This window comes from Stomoxys calcitrans, chromosome 2 (assembly GCF_963082655.1).
Source record: "Stomoxys calcitrans chromosome 2, idStoCalc2.1, whole genome shotgun sequence".
Lineage (NCBI taxonomy): Eukaryota > Metazoa > Arthropoda > Insecta > Diptera > Muscidae > Stomoxys > Stomoxys calcitrans.
The window spans coordinates 145,583,715-145,599,432 of record NC_081553.1 but is presented as its reverse complement, the minus strand read 5'-3'; the positions used below and the strand labels follow the sequence as shown (position 1 = coordinate 145,599,432).

Here is a 15,718-nt window from a genome sequence, read left to right as displayed (position 1 = left end):
CCCAACGGGTATGTAAATAAGCAGAATTGTCCATTTTTGAGTAAAGATCAGCCAGAAGCAGTGCAATAGCTACCAACGCATCCAGAAAAATTCACAGTTTGGTGCGGTTTATGGGCTGCCACCTGCCACCATTATGATGAAATTTTAATAAAATAAAAACCTTACGGTTTACACGTTATCTTGAATGGATTATGGATGGAATAGAGATGTGATTTTTATACACACCACCGCAGGATAAAGGGTTTCCAATCTACTCATTCCGTTTGTAACACCTCGAAATATTGATCTGCGGCCACAAAAATTTGTTTAATCTTGATCGTCTTGACCTTGAAATCACGATAGCAATCGAAAGCGTAAAGCTAGCCACTTAAAATTTTGTAAAAAATACTACTTATATGCCGACACGTGTATGACAAACACATGCTGATTAGAGCGCGCTCTATTTTAGGATGTGCATTTATTTGTATTTTATGATTACTCGATTAATTGTTTATTTGAAAATTCAAGTCTAAAAGCACATTTAGCTTGAAATTTTTATGATCTGGATTTGACTAAATTTAAAAACAAATCCTTTACACTGTGTTTTTGGAGATTTTAGTGACATGCACAAGCGTACATGCGTATACATGAATGTGCATCTCACACCCATCCATATATAATTCTTGAACAGTTGCATATTTTGGTACTTTTATTGATAATTCAGCCATGAAATCGGTTTAATTATGGATTTAAAAATAAATCCTGCAAAAATGGGATTTATTTTTGTATGGTAAAATCTGCAAAAACACAGGATTTAGCACTTAAATGCCAAAAAGGCCATAAATTCGAAATTAGTGGCCAATGTGAATGTACTTTAATGGCTAATCGAACAAGACCGAAAGAGGTTAACGATTACCGATTAATCGTTTAATATGTCTAATAAAACAAAGCGGGATATTTTTAAAAATCTTCAAATATTTCTCACATATGAATGTCGATTCGATTTGTAAATAGGGCGAATGGAACCGATTTATTTCATCTCCTTTTCGAACTAAATCAATATATTCTCACCCAATCGAATGAAATTTTACCCAAGTGATCAAAAAAAGCAGGCAAATGACACAAATCATATATATATAATATTAAGCGTTTTTAACATCCAATCGATTTAACCGATTACCTTTCCTAAATTATTCGGTTATTTGTTTATTTGAAGATGTATAATTGCCGATTGTTCCGTTATTTGAAAGGCCATAAATAATCGATTAATCGAGTGTATACCCTAATATGAACCTAACCTAACTTACATGCAAATACTTATCGTCTGAAAACACTTTTAAGAGAAAACTATTTAAGCATATAACTCGCACCACTGTGGTTGTTTGTACGCACAATTAATACGTGAAAACTTCTACGTAAGTATTTATGGCTGTAGCGCGGTGGTGAGTGTACACCTATTAAGATGCGAATATACACAAAGAGATACTCGGTGTATTCTATTACATGTGTGCCTACGTAATTGACAGTAAAATGCGAAGAAAACAATACCACATACATACACACATAATTGCCAGTACCCACTAGGCGATGTAGCTAGTTCTATTGTATTCGTTAAAAGTTTTGGCGTTTTTTGTAAAAATAATTATGTGCACCTAACAATCAAAATGGGAAGACCGGTCCAAATGAGGGCTATTTTTTAATCGAGGTCTTATATAGAAGCTTCTTAGCCGAAATGTCAGCGAAAGTGTATAAAAAATCATGTTACAAAAGGCTCACGAAGGAGAGAGATTGGCCTATGAGAGAGGGAATAATTACTACAATATTTATTTAATATTTTTTATTCAAATAGGTACCAAGCCATAAACCTCTAAATAATCCTGTCCACATAAAAATTATCTTTATATACTAAATTTCCCATGAACATACATACCTTTAAGGAACAGGGGCTGCTGCTCTCATATCAATAAGTGCAGTCCGATTAATGTTTAAGCTTAATGATAAGGAGGCGAACGGCGTACCACATGGTATAGAAGTTTTAACATGACAGGATACCTGACAAATGTAGCCAGCATTAGTAAGGGGAAAACCATCGCTGAACAATTGTCTGATGTTAACGCAGGTATTAGGACTCAGGCGTTCGGCGTCATAGGCGGACATGCTAACCTCTGCGCCACGGTGGCCTTATCAGTTTATACATATCTAGAAATAATTTATATATCCTTGCACACGGTCAAAACAGTTGTCAAAAATTTAATAAACAATCGGAATGGTCGACCTTGACCTGCATGAGCAACGGCTAAGACTAGCAACAAAACAATCTAACTAACTTATACTTTTAGTACAGACCACGCATATTTTTTTGCTGAGAGCGAAGCCGGATCAAACACAATTTGTCTCCCATGGTGACTACTGAAATAAGTAGATGTTGGTGGCTATTGGCTATTGTTGGGACAAGCGGGTAATGAATGTGCGCTTGAGTACGTGAGTACACAGCCAAGTGGGAGTATGTGGCACTTGAAAAGGCGTAGTATGTACTTGTAGGTATGCATGTACGTAGGATCCATTACATTTACTCGTGGTATAGTTGACAACGTATGAGCAAATAATAAATCGGCCGTAGATGACATCATTCTTATCGGCCTCTTCACTACTTACAAAAGTAAGTATGTACATGCCACTATGCCTAGTCTTCAATCGAACATAAAAACAACAAGCCTACTGAGACTGAATTTAGCAGCTAACCAATATTCAACTGGGTTCTATTCAAAACCGTTGACCTGAAATTTCATCCCATTTCAAATTGGTTTATTGGAAAGTTGGAAAATTTGTGTTTGTATGACTCTCCTAACATGAGAGGATGATATGAATTAGATTGGCGAAACCCTTCTAAACTAAGTAATGTCGATGTTATATTTACTGGGGTCCAGCCGAGATTGAAATCTGGCTCCTGCATAAATCGTGGTCTCCGATTTACTTTACAAGTGTTTCGCCAATCTAATTCATATCACCCTGTCATTCTAGGAGAGTCATGCCAACCCAAATTTTCCCACTTTCAAATAAACCAATTTGAAATGCGATGAAATTCAAGTGTTGTACGGTGTATTGTATTCAAGCCACGTTTGGCGTTATAGGTACATGTGATAACAATCGTTCAGTCTAAATAGCATAAATTTTTTTTTTTGCTAACAGATAGGAAAATTTCGATTTCGCATAAAATCCGGACTCTACGCATATGCAGTCGTCAATAGGCCTACTCACCGTGAAAGTCCCACAGAGCACATGTAGGTCAACTAAGGATAACATAGGGCTCACAACAGAATAACCCAACTTATGTCGGGCGGCATGTACACGTTGTATAGCTCTAGATCTTCGCAGTATCGGATCTGACTGGTATCCCCATGCACTCTAACATATTCAGTATAACAATACTCCCGTAGTGATGTAAGGCCAGAGCAAGATAGGTAATGGACCCACTCCATGCACCAATTACACCTCACTGACATCGACCGATGATGGAGGCGGTTCTGGCAAACCAAACAGAAAAAGGATTCTTCAACAGTCCGGGGTTCTTTTCAATCCCGGCACGTACCGGAAGCTTGCGGAGAAGGGACTCCGGGATGTGCCTCTCCCATGACGAAGAGGCACGCCGAACACGTACACTGAGGACCATGTTTGGATATAGCCTTATGGTCTGATCTTCCAAGTATGGGTCTTGAACTCATAAAAGGTAAACTTTTTATATGATTTCGCAGAATCAATAGGACAATATTGTATCAGACCTCTCTACTTCCTTGGCGCATACGCTTTAGATGTGATGATAGTTAAATATAAAAGTTATGTTGACCTTTTTCTTCCTCGAAGTTCTTGAAGTCATTAAGTACCGCATTATTATCTTATTTTAAGATAATTTTGCCATTTAAATAATACAATTAGCCAAAAATGTTTTTTTTTCAAAGTCTTATATGTTCTGAGTAAGTTTCAGCAGTTCATTTTTGCTCGCCATGTTCATATTTTACTAAATGTAACGGGCTTTACATACTAAAAACAGACGTTATTTACAGTAAGTATAAAGTTATTCAAAAAGATACACCATAATCGGAGACCTATATGACAACTTCTTATTTTCTGAAATTTGTCAACAAAAATTTTAAGTAACTCGTTGGAAAAAAACTTTTTGTTCTATTTTCGTAACGGGCGTTATATACGTCAACCTTAAAATAAAAGGGCTTGCACTAACTACACTGGTAGAAAAATTACGGTACTTTGCTTATATCGCCTGGTATTATTTTGTTCGCGTCATTGGCAAAGATTTTTAATACCATTTGATATAATTTCAATGCAAAGGAGGCTATTAAGAATTGACATCGTCACATTTGTATTTTTGAGCATTTGAGCTTTGTACATAAAATATTGACGCCATATTAAATATTTGTTAAACAAATAAATAAAAACATGGTAGTCTCTTGTGTGAAAAACGATGCTGTGTTGGTGTATTCATTTGGAAACCACTTCTGCGAATCGATGAATATGGATTCAATTGATGAATACAAATAATTGAGATTGGTCACGGGTTACATTACTTTTTGTAATTATTAACAAAAATAATCGAAATAAAATTAGATTAAAATTATTTTCAATGTTTGTTTTTTTGATTCAATAACGGCCTGGTGCTAAAACCAATAACAGATTGGTATTAAAACCAATACAATTTCGGTAATAAGGCTAGTACCAAACGGTACAAATCATTTTATGCTTCGTCTATACCAATCGGTATTGATTTTGCACGGTGTGTTTTGCTATCAATACCGTATGATACTGAAATGAGTACGTTTGGTATCAAATTTTCTCTGGGTGTAGTACCTAAAAATTCAGCTAAATGCAAGCATACAGGGTGGCTGATGAAAGCCGCTACCAAAAAAAAATGTAATAACTTTTTTTCTATTTAATAATAATAATTTAATAATTAATTTAATTAATTAATTAATTAATTTAATTAATAATAATTTAATAATTAATTTAATAATTTAATTTAACATGAATAAAAGAAAAATGTATTCCATACACCGAAAAAAAAATGTAGCAATATTCATCATTGTAGCAATATTCATCAGCCACGCTGTATATTTAAAAGCCTAACATCATTATTTTGTAATAACCGAAACCAGCATTGAAAGGGTTCTAAAATTTTTGCGAAACAATGATGTCAATCAGACCTATTGTAATATAAACGTTCAGCCGGTATTACTTACATGAAAAAGCGAGCATTTTTGTAATTTTTTAGAACGAGTTTAATATTTTTTTTTTTACTGAAATCAATGCTTTCACATCTAAACAATGATTTTCGCGATTTCTTTTTGGAAACACTACAAAAATCTCATTGTAACATGATACATTTATTAAAATTGTTTAAAAATGTATGGGAGAATGTCCTACTGAAGTTTTTTTGCTTCAAAATCTATTACCACGAACAAATTTCGCGAGAAGCGAATATTTACCCAGCCCTAAGGGGGTACATTTTCGTGAAATTGCATATCTTATATCTTTCGCGTGACATTATCAAACCAAATTAACAATTTTTCTCTCTTTTTCAGGTAAGCCTTAGCATTTGTTGAAACTAATCAATCTTTTGTTGGTAAGTGTGTTTTAATAATGTTAAGTTAACAATTTAGCTAAAATAAAACGCATTCAAATTGAATGCAAATTTAAATTTTGTATAGGCTCCGTTCTGGGTACACAGAAAAAAAAATTGTGAAAATTCGAGCCAAAAATAATCAACCTTAATTTAAAGATGATCAATTTTCCATCTTGATAATAATTTTTTTATTTTAAATGGAAGGTTAATAGATCCCCGACTTTGCGTCTTGTTAGCAAAGCATTGTTAAAAGTTAGGAAATTAACATTGGGGTAAGACAACAGTGTACCTTAAGTTGAGGTTAAAATGCCAAAGCATGTTTGTACTTTGTATATTGGCCTGTTATCTGCGTTGATTACATTGGGCATTTTTTAGCATTTTTTTAGAACTTTTGTTGGGAGAAACGTTTTAAATTTGTGTAATATTACTGTAAAGAAGCTAACTGATCCATCCATTTCGAAAGGTGCCTGAGCTAGCTAGCATTTTTGTTATTTCTCTACTAATGTGTATATGACTGGCATGGCGTTTGGCTTCTAAATTTAAAGAAAAAAGATTATGGAAAGTGTACATTCAGTGGAAATTATTGACTTCCACTAAAACACACATTTACATTTGTGTTTAATTTTTTCTTTTAACATCCCCGTCATAATCAAGCAGCAGTCATTGTAAGCAAACAACTGACTTTTCAGCAGTACCATTGCTGTATTAGCAAAACTACTGCTACAATAGCAGCAAAATTAAATACTAATATTCAGCGGACAGTGTTTGCTATTTTCTGCAAATATTCCATAAATTAAAATCACATCTTCCAACAAACGTTTATAATTTTTTTTTTAAAACTGCCTTATGTAATCAAAACAAGTAACAGGTATAACATTTTTTTTTCAGCAGATTTTTGTACTTAAAATATCAGATTTGGTTTGCTGATTTAGCTGACCGAAATGTTTGCTAATACAGCAGCCCTATGTTTGCTGAAACAGCAGTAATGTCTGCTTTCCCATTTTCAGCAGATAAAAACTGCTGTTTAAATGTGTTTTAGACTAAATGATTGGTGTTTTGCAAAAGTAAACATAAAAAATAAGAAAACTTAAATACTTGTTTATACCTTCGAAGCGTTGAATCAAAAAAATCATTGTTTCTAAAAAAAACTGAAAAAATGTGTATCTCCCTGAGCATGTTCATTCGCTGCTGTCTCAACAAGGACTGAAACAAAGTGAATACGAATACGCGTGACTTGCGATCAACGGCTGGCCTGAACATCGGTGATTTAGATTTATTTATTTAAACATGTTGTCGAAGCCATCCGACACACAATTATTTGAAGCGAAATCTATAATGATACAGCAACATGTCGCTGCTATTTTGCTCATAGAACTCAGTACCATTTCTGCGGAATGTGTTCGCATTATCTACCCCACCTTTATAGTACGTTTTTACAATTGTCCGGGCGAGAATTTGAGCTCAGTACTAGACTTAATTCATAAATTTTAAATTATCTTGTCTTTTTCTGTGAACAGCATTTTCAAGCATACCTATGGTGAATGAATTCACCCAAATGTCAATACCTAATCCAAATATTAAGTCAATAGCTGCAAATCGTTTGTAATTGTACGTGCCTACATACATATGTACATGCATTGTAGATTTATACTCTGTGAGTGCACTTTGCAATCAAGTTTAATTGCAATTGGAAGTGACGGCCACACTTCTCATTCCTGGTGATAGCGCAAGGCAGCCGGTAACATGTTTAAGCTAAGCACATTACAATTATTATTTTCTTTTGTTTTGTTCGCCTGTTTCGTCGATTTTCTCGTTTGTTTTGTTATATTTATTCGTTGGCTATTTATATGTGGGTCTGTGTGTTCAAAGAACGATTAGCCTGGTGGTAAGAAAGTAGAGTTGCAACACAACAAGAAGAGCATTAAAATATTTAAGCGGGCAGTGTAAACAGCACACGGTGGCAGACAACAGCGTCATCGATTGCAAAGTGGAGGGCAAAAACAACTGTATTTGTATTGTGCCGGTTTGTTTTTTTTTTTTTGCTCGCGTGAACCAATGCAATACTCATCGTATCAAAACAAACCCACATGACTGACGTTTCTCGAGCGTAGTCATTGAGTAAAGCAATCGAGTGTGGAAAAGGACCAGAGCAGAGCAGACGACGCGGGGGCTTTGCATTGCACTGCGCTTTGCAGTCCGACGACCGCGTTCGTCCGCAGATAAAGAGAATACAAACAATGCTTTGCTTGCACTTTCGCTTTCAATGATTCGACAGAAAGTGAAATTTGTTTGAGCTGAAATTTATTATTCTTAACATCGATTGTTGCTAACATTTAAAAAATATTCATTTGATTTGAGTTCTCTTCGAGGGCTAAAAGTTCCATCGACCAAGAACTCTCTGCCCCTTACCGGCGCTTGTTTTCAAATAAATTTGATAATTGCATGTGTGTGTGTGTGTGTGCACGTGTTAGCTGGCACTTAAGCATGTATGAGGCTGATTTTAAATTAATTGTGTACTTTTTAATGCGATAATCTGTACATTGCTTCAATCGCGCTCTCTCACTCTCTCCGATTCTCTGCATGACAGGTTTGCCAGCTTTTCTGCTCCTGTTCGGTATCTTTCGTTGTTACTCTGAACATGTTTTTGTTCTCGCAGATAACTGTTGCTTACGTAAATGGATTGTTTTATTTTCGGTTGTCAAAAATTTCTTGTTCTACTTGTTGCGCAATTCGTATGATTAACATTTAACCACTCACATACTTACGTTCATTCCTCCGAGTTACATACATACTACATACATTCTAAAGCAAACACATTGTACTTACACCTTCTACATAATTAGCTCCATGTACAATAGAATGATTGCTGCTGGTAATTCGCTGAGAAGGTGTGTGTGTGTGTGTGGGCGTTGAGGGGAGGGTTTGTGAATTTCGCTGATTGCTCCCGTAACAATTGAAACGATTACATTACGCTTTCTGCAGTATGTGATATGAACATTCTATGTGCTTGCTAATTCATTATATTTCTATGGTTTAATTTGCCGCTGGGGAATTCGCGAAAGAGGCACAAATAAAAGAATGCACCTCACAGAAAGTTGTTGTTCTCGATTCCGCACCAAAAAATCATGAAGATTTTCTTTTATCAAGTAAAAACTTATGGCTGTCACTATGTTCGTTTTTCACCGTTGAAAATCTTTTTTCCGCAATTACTTTTTTGAAAAATTGCGAAAATAACAATGTTATTTAAATTTTGCCACAAGTATTGAGGGAAGTCCTACTGAATGAAATCAGCAAGTCTATCGCAAAATGAGAATATAGTACCAGCCTTTAGCCCGAAAATCTCTTTGTCGAAATTTGCCCGAGCTAATAGAAGAGAATGAGAAAGTAAAGATTGTTTCTGTTTTGACGTGCAGCCACACTCTTTTTGTGATTTTGTCTTTTGGCGTTGTCACTTGATTTACGCTCCATTTGGTATATCAAAAGGCTAGGCTCACTCATTATGAATAGATTTAATAGTGATTTAAGGTTCGCTTATCCCTAGCGAAATCCTATTTAAAAAAAAAAAAACAGAAATTATGAATGAAACGACGATTTTTCTAAAGAACTGTAGATTTACCTGTAAATCCGCCTGCGAATGGTAATGCCTTAAATTGCAGCTTTGACCCGAATCGCTCCAAAATTTTCTGCTAAACCTTTTAAATATACAATCGTATATTGCCCGGCTGCAGACTGTTGATTTCTCTGCTTCTCTTACAAATAGAAAAACAAAACACCTTAATTTTAAAGTTAGGCAGAAAATGTGTTTGCAGTATTTCACTGGTTTCCTAGATCGTGATTTCGTTTGACACCACACCAAACTCATCAGTAGGATTTGTCAAAATGTATGTCTTCTAGGCTAAAACTATGCTCTTAAGAGTATTCACCTTTTGAAGCGCTGCAAGAAAGGAAACAAACTCTTCATATATTTCTGCCAAAAGAAGACATCCAGCTATCACAACAAAAAACTAGGACCAGAGAACCCGACCGAATAAATTTAGCGCAAAATGTTTTTAAATATTTTGATTAATTATTTGGCCGTGGGGGATGCCAAACATAGACGACGTTAATCCCTAGGTGTCCTTTGAAGCAAGAAATATCCTTATGGCAACACCAGTATTGCGATTCCCAAACTACAACGAAAACCGTATAGTTAAATTTGTCAAAAAAATAGTTTGTACTTAGGACAATGTCATTTTCTAATTCCTAATTAACAGAATTCGATATCATTTTTTGTTTATTTGGTAACTCTACCCAAAAAAACGAAAAACACAAAGGGGAAATGACGAAAAAAAAATAAAAAATTTTCTATTAGCCTGCAATTTTTGTTAATTTAATTCAAAAACATCAAAGATCTAAATAAAATATATATACATATATATATTATTATTAAGGAAAAGTGTGATCAAGTGTTATAAACAGGGCTGCGGTGTCGAGTTTATGAGGCCGGAGTCGATGTCGGAGTCGGACTATTGAGCCGGAGTCGAAGTTTGGTTCGGAGTTGAGGACGTTAGGCCCGACTCCGGCTTAATATTCCGACCCGGGGTCGGAATCGAGGGCTAGACTCCGCAGCCCTGGTTATAAATAATGATTGTGCACACGTATTCGTAATGTTTTAAGAAAAAACATGAGGGGAATACTCTAAAGCCATTGTAAATAATTATCATTAAAATAAAAATTGCAAGTTTGCCCATGAAACCCAATATAAAAAATCCATAATAATTGTTCGTCATTTAGTTGGCGATTATCCATTCGTTAACGAAAACAGTTGATTTTAATGTTAAGTCGATTATCGTTAAAAGTGGATACTGAATACCGAAATCGTTAAATTTTCTGTTATCGCTTTTAAAATAAACGATTTTCGTTCAAACAGTTTAAAGAATTCCAATACAGGACAGTGAGAATACAGGTTTTTTGTTTAAGAAAAGTTCAAATCATGCTTTATTTTATAGAATTATTTGTACATTTCACCATAGTCGTTTAGTCAAATTGGGTAAGAATTGTGCCGTTTGGGGGCTCATGAAAACAATTTGTCACACGGGTTAATGTTAGCTTATTGACCGATTTGGACATTATTCGACGCGGACATCAATCAAATCATCTTAAAAAATTCCAGCCAAATCAAGTCAAGAATTGCGCCCTCTAGGGCCTCACGAAGTTAAATACAGAAGTCTGTTTATATGGGACCTATATCAGATTATTGACCGATTTGAACCGAATTATCCACATATAATGAGAGTCATAGCAGAAGACAGTTCAAAATTTCTGCCTTTGGAATAAAATTGCACCCCCTAAGGGTTCCAGAAGTCAAATCCGAAGATCAATTTATATTGAAGCTATATCTCAGTGTGGACCGATTTGACTTGTTTACAGTCCCAACTGAACAATCATCAATGATAAGTATCTGTACAAAATTTCGGCAATGTAGCTTTATTCGTTCGAGACTTAGCATGCTTTATCTATTGGTGGAAGGTATAAAAATATTGTAACCTAACAGCTATGGTGTTGCCATATAATAACGATCGGTTTTATTAACATAGAAAGGTCACAAAATCGGAATTAATGAATAAAAATTAGCGAAACACTTAAAAACAACTTAAAATATTTCCAGAAAGCATATATTACACATAATTTGTCTTCTCAAATCAAAGTGAGATGAGCAGTTACCGATATACAAGTGAAAATTTATCAATAAGTTTAGTTCTACCTTCATTCGCACGAAATTTGTCTATTCTTTGGTTGCTTACTTCTAACTTGGCTTTAAACAAACGTCCACTTGTTAGAAAGAACCAATTCTCATATATATATATATATATATATATATATATATATATATATATATATATATATATATATATCTAAATATATACATATATATATATATATATACATATATATATACATATATAAGAAAAAGTGCCACAATTGGTACCTTCTTTACTAATTGAGCTACAGCATTTTCTTACTTTCTTTACAGATTGAGCTATACCTTTTACAATTTGGATACAGTTACTACTTACCACAATTTTTCGGGCAACTAGAAGATTTTTTTTAAATTTGTACATTTAGGAACTATATCATACAAAATTGTTTTTTTTTAACGGATTGAGCTAAAGGTCTCATCTTTTCAATATTGTTGAAGTACATATTGAGAGTATGAATTGGGCGAATGCATTTTTTTTATTTCGTACATCTAGGTACTCATACGTACAAATTGCTACTTTCTTTACGGATAGAGCAACAGCTCTTAAAATTGGGATACAGTTTCTCTGTAACAGAATATATCGGATGACGAGTTCATTTTGGTACTAAATCGTACAAATTGGTTCTTTCATTACGAATTGATCTTAAGCTTTCATAATTAGGATACACTTGCTCCACGCCGGTATATATTGGGCACTAGAAGAGTTTTTTGAAATTCGTACCTTAGGTACGAATGATACAAAATGGAACATTATGAGCTATCTTTGTCCATAGTGTCACAAATGGCGTCTTATACAATGGGGTAGAAAAAGACGTATGGAAAATGGAAAAAAAAATTTATTTAATACGACTTTACGTATTATTAAGTATTTACGTATTGAGCTGGAGCCTGAAAATTTCGGATACAGAATAGGCGACTAGAAAGTTTTTTTCGTACATTTAGGTATTGAAACGTACGATATGGTAATTTCTTTGCACATTGAATTAGAGCTTACTAAATTGGGGACAGTTAGACCTTGACTGTATACATCGGATGACTAAAGGTTTTCTTAGTTACTGTATTTGGGCACTATAACTTATAAAATATTACTTTCTTTACGGATTAGACTAAAACTCTTAAATTCGTAATACAGTTTTACCTTGGCATTGCGTGTACCATCGAGGCAGCGAGGCGACCGGGCGTGTGCTAGTTTTAAATAAGGACAAACATTTTTTCAGTGTACGAATTCTTCATACTTAAAAGTATAAAGTGTGTTAGAAGTCCCAACTCTGAGATATTACTATGCTCTCAATATGCAGATTTAGTTCATTTGTTACTCTCCAATTTTTATTCTTACAGGCTTAAACTTTTTCTTCTAAATATTCCCAAAAAAAAGTTTAGCGACTTCAACGATCTTAACACCCTGCTCAGTTTGTTAAACTATAAAACAAAGAAACGCAAATTAACTGCTTTTTTCACTAATTTCATTTATGTCGTTCACTCGACTACTATTTAAGCTTTTAGCTTCTTGCTTTATAATTGGGGACCAGTAACGTCAGTTTTTGTCATGCATGCGAAGGAAAGTGACAAAATAGTTCACTGATATTTTACTTGTCGAGTAAAATAAAACATCTATTTGTTTGCCATTTTCCTAGGTTTTATGGCGCAGATTTGCGGGTTTTTAGGTTAGTGGTTAAAGGACTAATAAGTGCACAAGAAACGTAGGGCAAAAAATGGGACTTGTCAACTATGTGAAACCTTAAACCCACATTTTAAGTGTGAATTGGGTCATCATTGTATGAACGCTATTTTTAAATCTGAATCGATTTTATGTACTTCGGTAGATGCTAATGACAATACGTAGGAAATTTCGTCCAAACCTGTGCAAAATTTTTAAGGTGTTATCTTCAGCCGATCACAATATTGTTGCATATTTTGTTTACAGGGATCAAATGAATAAAAGGCGGGAAAAATACACTTTATAGGGCGCATTTGCAATCGATTCGTTAATACCTTTCGTTTGATGTCCATATTGGCTAGCCTGCAGCAATTCCTATGGAGGGGGTTTATGGCATCCAAAAATAGACGACAGATTCGTGTTACTGGAGTCAACCCACATATCCATACCAAATTTCAGAGAAATCAGCGGTGCGCCCAATAAGTGTATATCCCCATTAATCAACCTCTTGGGGTAATTAACACAAAAAGTAGCTTTGAAAAAAATCTTCAAATTGCATTTCAATAAAAATACAGTATTATCCCAGATGTAGAAAGCGCATGAACTCGAAAAATGCTTTGCATGTTTTTGGACAAATCATTTGGGTTAAAATTGTCTTTCTATATTTTTATACCCTCCACCATAGGATGGGGGGTATACTAATTTCGTCATTCTGTTTGTAACTACTAGAAATATTCGTCTGAGACCCCATAAAGTATATATATATTTTTGATCGTCGTGGCATTTTATGTCGATCTAGCCATGTCCGTCCGTCTATCTGTCTGTCGAAAGCACGCTAACTTCCGAAGGAGTAAAGCTAGCCGCTTGAAATTGTGCACAAATACTTCTTATTTGTGTAGGTCGGTTGGTATTGTAAATGGGCCATATAGGTCCATGTTTTGATATAGCTGTCATATAAACCGATCTTGGGTCTTGACTTCTTGAGCCTCTAGAGGGCGCAATATCCGCTTATCCGATTTGAATGAATTTTGGCACGACGTGTTTTGTTATGATATCCAACAACTGTGCCAAGTATGGTTCAAATCGGTCCATAACCTGATATAGTTGCCATAAAAACCGATCTTGGGTCTTGACTTCTGGAGCCTCTAGAGTGCGCAATTCTTGTCCGATTGGAATGAAATTTTGTACAACGTGGTTTGTTATAATATCCAACAGCTGTGCCAAGTATGGTTCAAATTGGTCTATAACCTTATATAGCTGCCATATAAACCGATCTTGGGTCTTGACTTCTTGAGTCTCTAGAGGGCGCAATTCTTATCCGATTTGAATGAAATTTTGTACGACGGATTCTCTCATGACCATACGGAGAGAATAAACACATACGTGTTTATTATGGTCTGAATCGGTCTATAGCCCGATACAGCGCCCATATAAATCGATCTCTTTATTTTACTTCTTGAGCCCCCAAAGGGCGCAATTCATATTCGAATTGGCTGACATTTTACACAGGTCTCCAACATATAATTTAATTGTGGTCCAAACCGGACCATATCTTGATATCGCTCTAATAGCAGAGCAAATCTTTTCTTATATCCTATTTTGCCTAAAAAGAGATGCCGGGAAAAGAACTCGACAAATGCGATCCATGGTGGAGGGTATATAAGATTCGGCCCGGCCGAACTTAGCACGCTTTTACTTGTTTTTTCTTAATTGTGGATATCTTTTTTTGTGTGTACAGCTATATCATATGAAAACCCTAAAAGTACACTACACTTTTAGGGGTTTATATGTGAGCTTTTTGGCAAGTTTGAACTTTTTTCACTCACAGCTTTAAGCGCTATGCGAATGAACATTTTGAAAATAGGTTTCCATTGAGGTTTTCATATAGTTTGTATTGATAGAATTAAAACATTTCATTTCTATTAATATTTTCAAAACGAAATTTTGTATTAACCCATTTACGAAAATTCTTGCGTTTTCGCATCAGTGACCGAACTATACTAAATAAAAACACCGAGTGTACCTTTTTTTATCAAGGAACCGAAAGCTTCCTATGTGTAAAGTTTCGAGGCATTTGCATTACAAGAAGGGGTAGTGACCTTAAATGGGTTAAACAGAATATTCTGTCTAGCTTTCGGAAAAGTTGCGAAAAACTTAACAAAATATCATAATTTCTCAATCTTACATTCATATTATATTAGGATTTATTGATTTTAACTGCTCCTTTGAAGCATTTATTTTTTTCACATATTTTTAGCTTATACAGTGACTCATAAAAGTATTCGTTTTTCTAGTTTCGTCAAATATGTTAGATTTTTTTGAAACCTATGAACATTTTTGTAAAAAAAATGTATCGTGTGTAAAGATGTACACAAAGAAGCGAACTATGGCAAAAAAAATTGAAACAAATAACTTCATTGCATTATTTCTAAGGATCATTAGAATCAATAAAATCTAAACAATCTTGCTTACAAAAGTCTTCGTCGCTAAATTTATCACAAAGATAGGACTATATATTGTACACATTTAGTACTTTGTATGGCTTTTATTATTTGTACAGGTGGCATCCATCGTCGTCTTGCCATCGATTCTACCAACTTTCGAAACATTTCTGAAGTGATTTTGTGTCATTCTTCATGCGGCACTTGTTTAGGGGTCGACCCAGATGAAATTCGGAGTTGTCCAATCCGGGATTCCAAATGTGACCATT

At 34.7% G+C, this 15,718-nt stretch overlaps 2 protein-coding genes across 7 annotated transcripts in view; one reads left to right on the top strand and one right to left on the bottom strand.

The window, feature by feature from the left end:
* LOC106088314 (sex determination protein fruitless) overlaps positions 1-15,718 on the top strand; it is a 179,003-nt gene that overhangs the window by 46,335 nt on the left and 116,950 nt on the right. Inside the window, exon 2 of one of the 6 annotated variants that reach the window (XM_013253765.2) lies at positions 5,571-5,611. The exons of the other annotated variants lie outside the window; for them this stretch is intronic. The gene's annotated coding sequence lies outside the window, so the exon portion shown is untranslated. The remainder of the gene's footprint in view (positions 1-5,570; positions 5,612-15,718) is intronic. 6 annotated transcript variants of the gene reach the window in all.
* The window catches only part of LOC131994885 (uncharacterized), a 70,256-nt gene continuing 63,409 nt past the window's right edge, over positions 8,872-15,718 (bottom strand). The window contains exons 2-3 of the mRNA XM_059361935.1: positions 9,228-9,355; positions 8,872-9,159 (exon numbers count right to left, since the gene is read on the bottom strand). Of these exons, the coding sequence (XP_059217918.1) occupies positions 9,121-9,159; positions 9,228-9,355 (167 nt within the window). The 3' untranslated portion in view covers positions 8,872-9,120. The remainder of the gene's footprint in view (positions 9,160-9,227; positions 9,356-15,718) is intronic.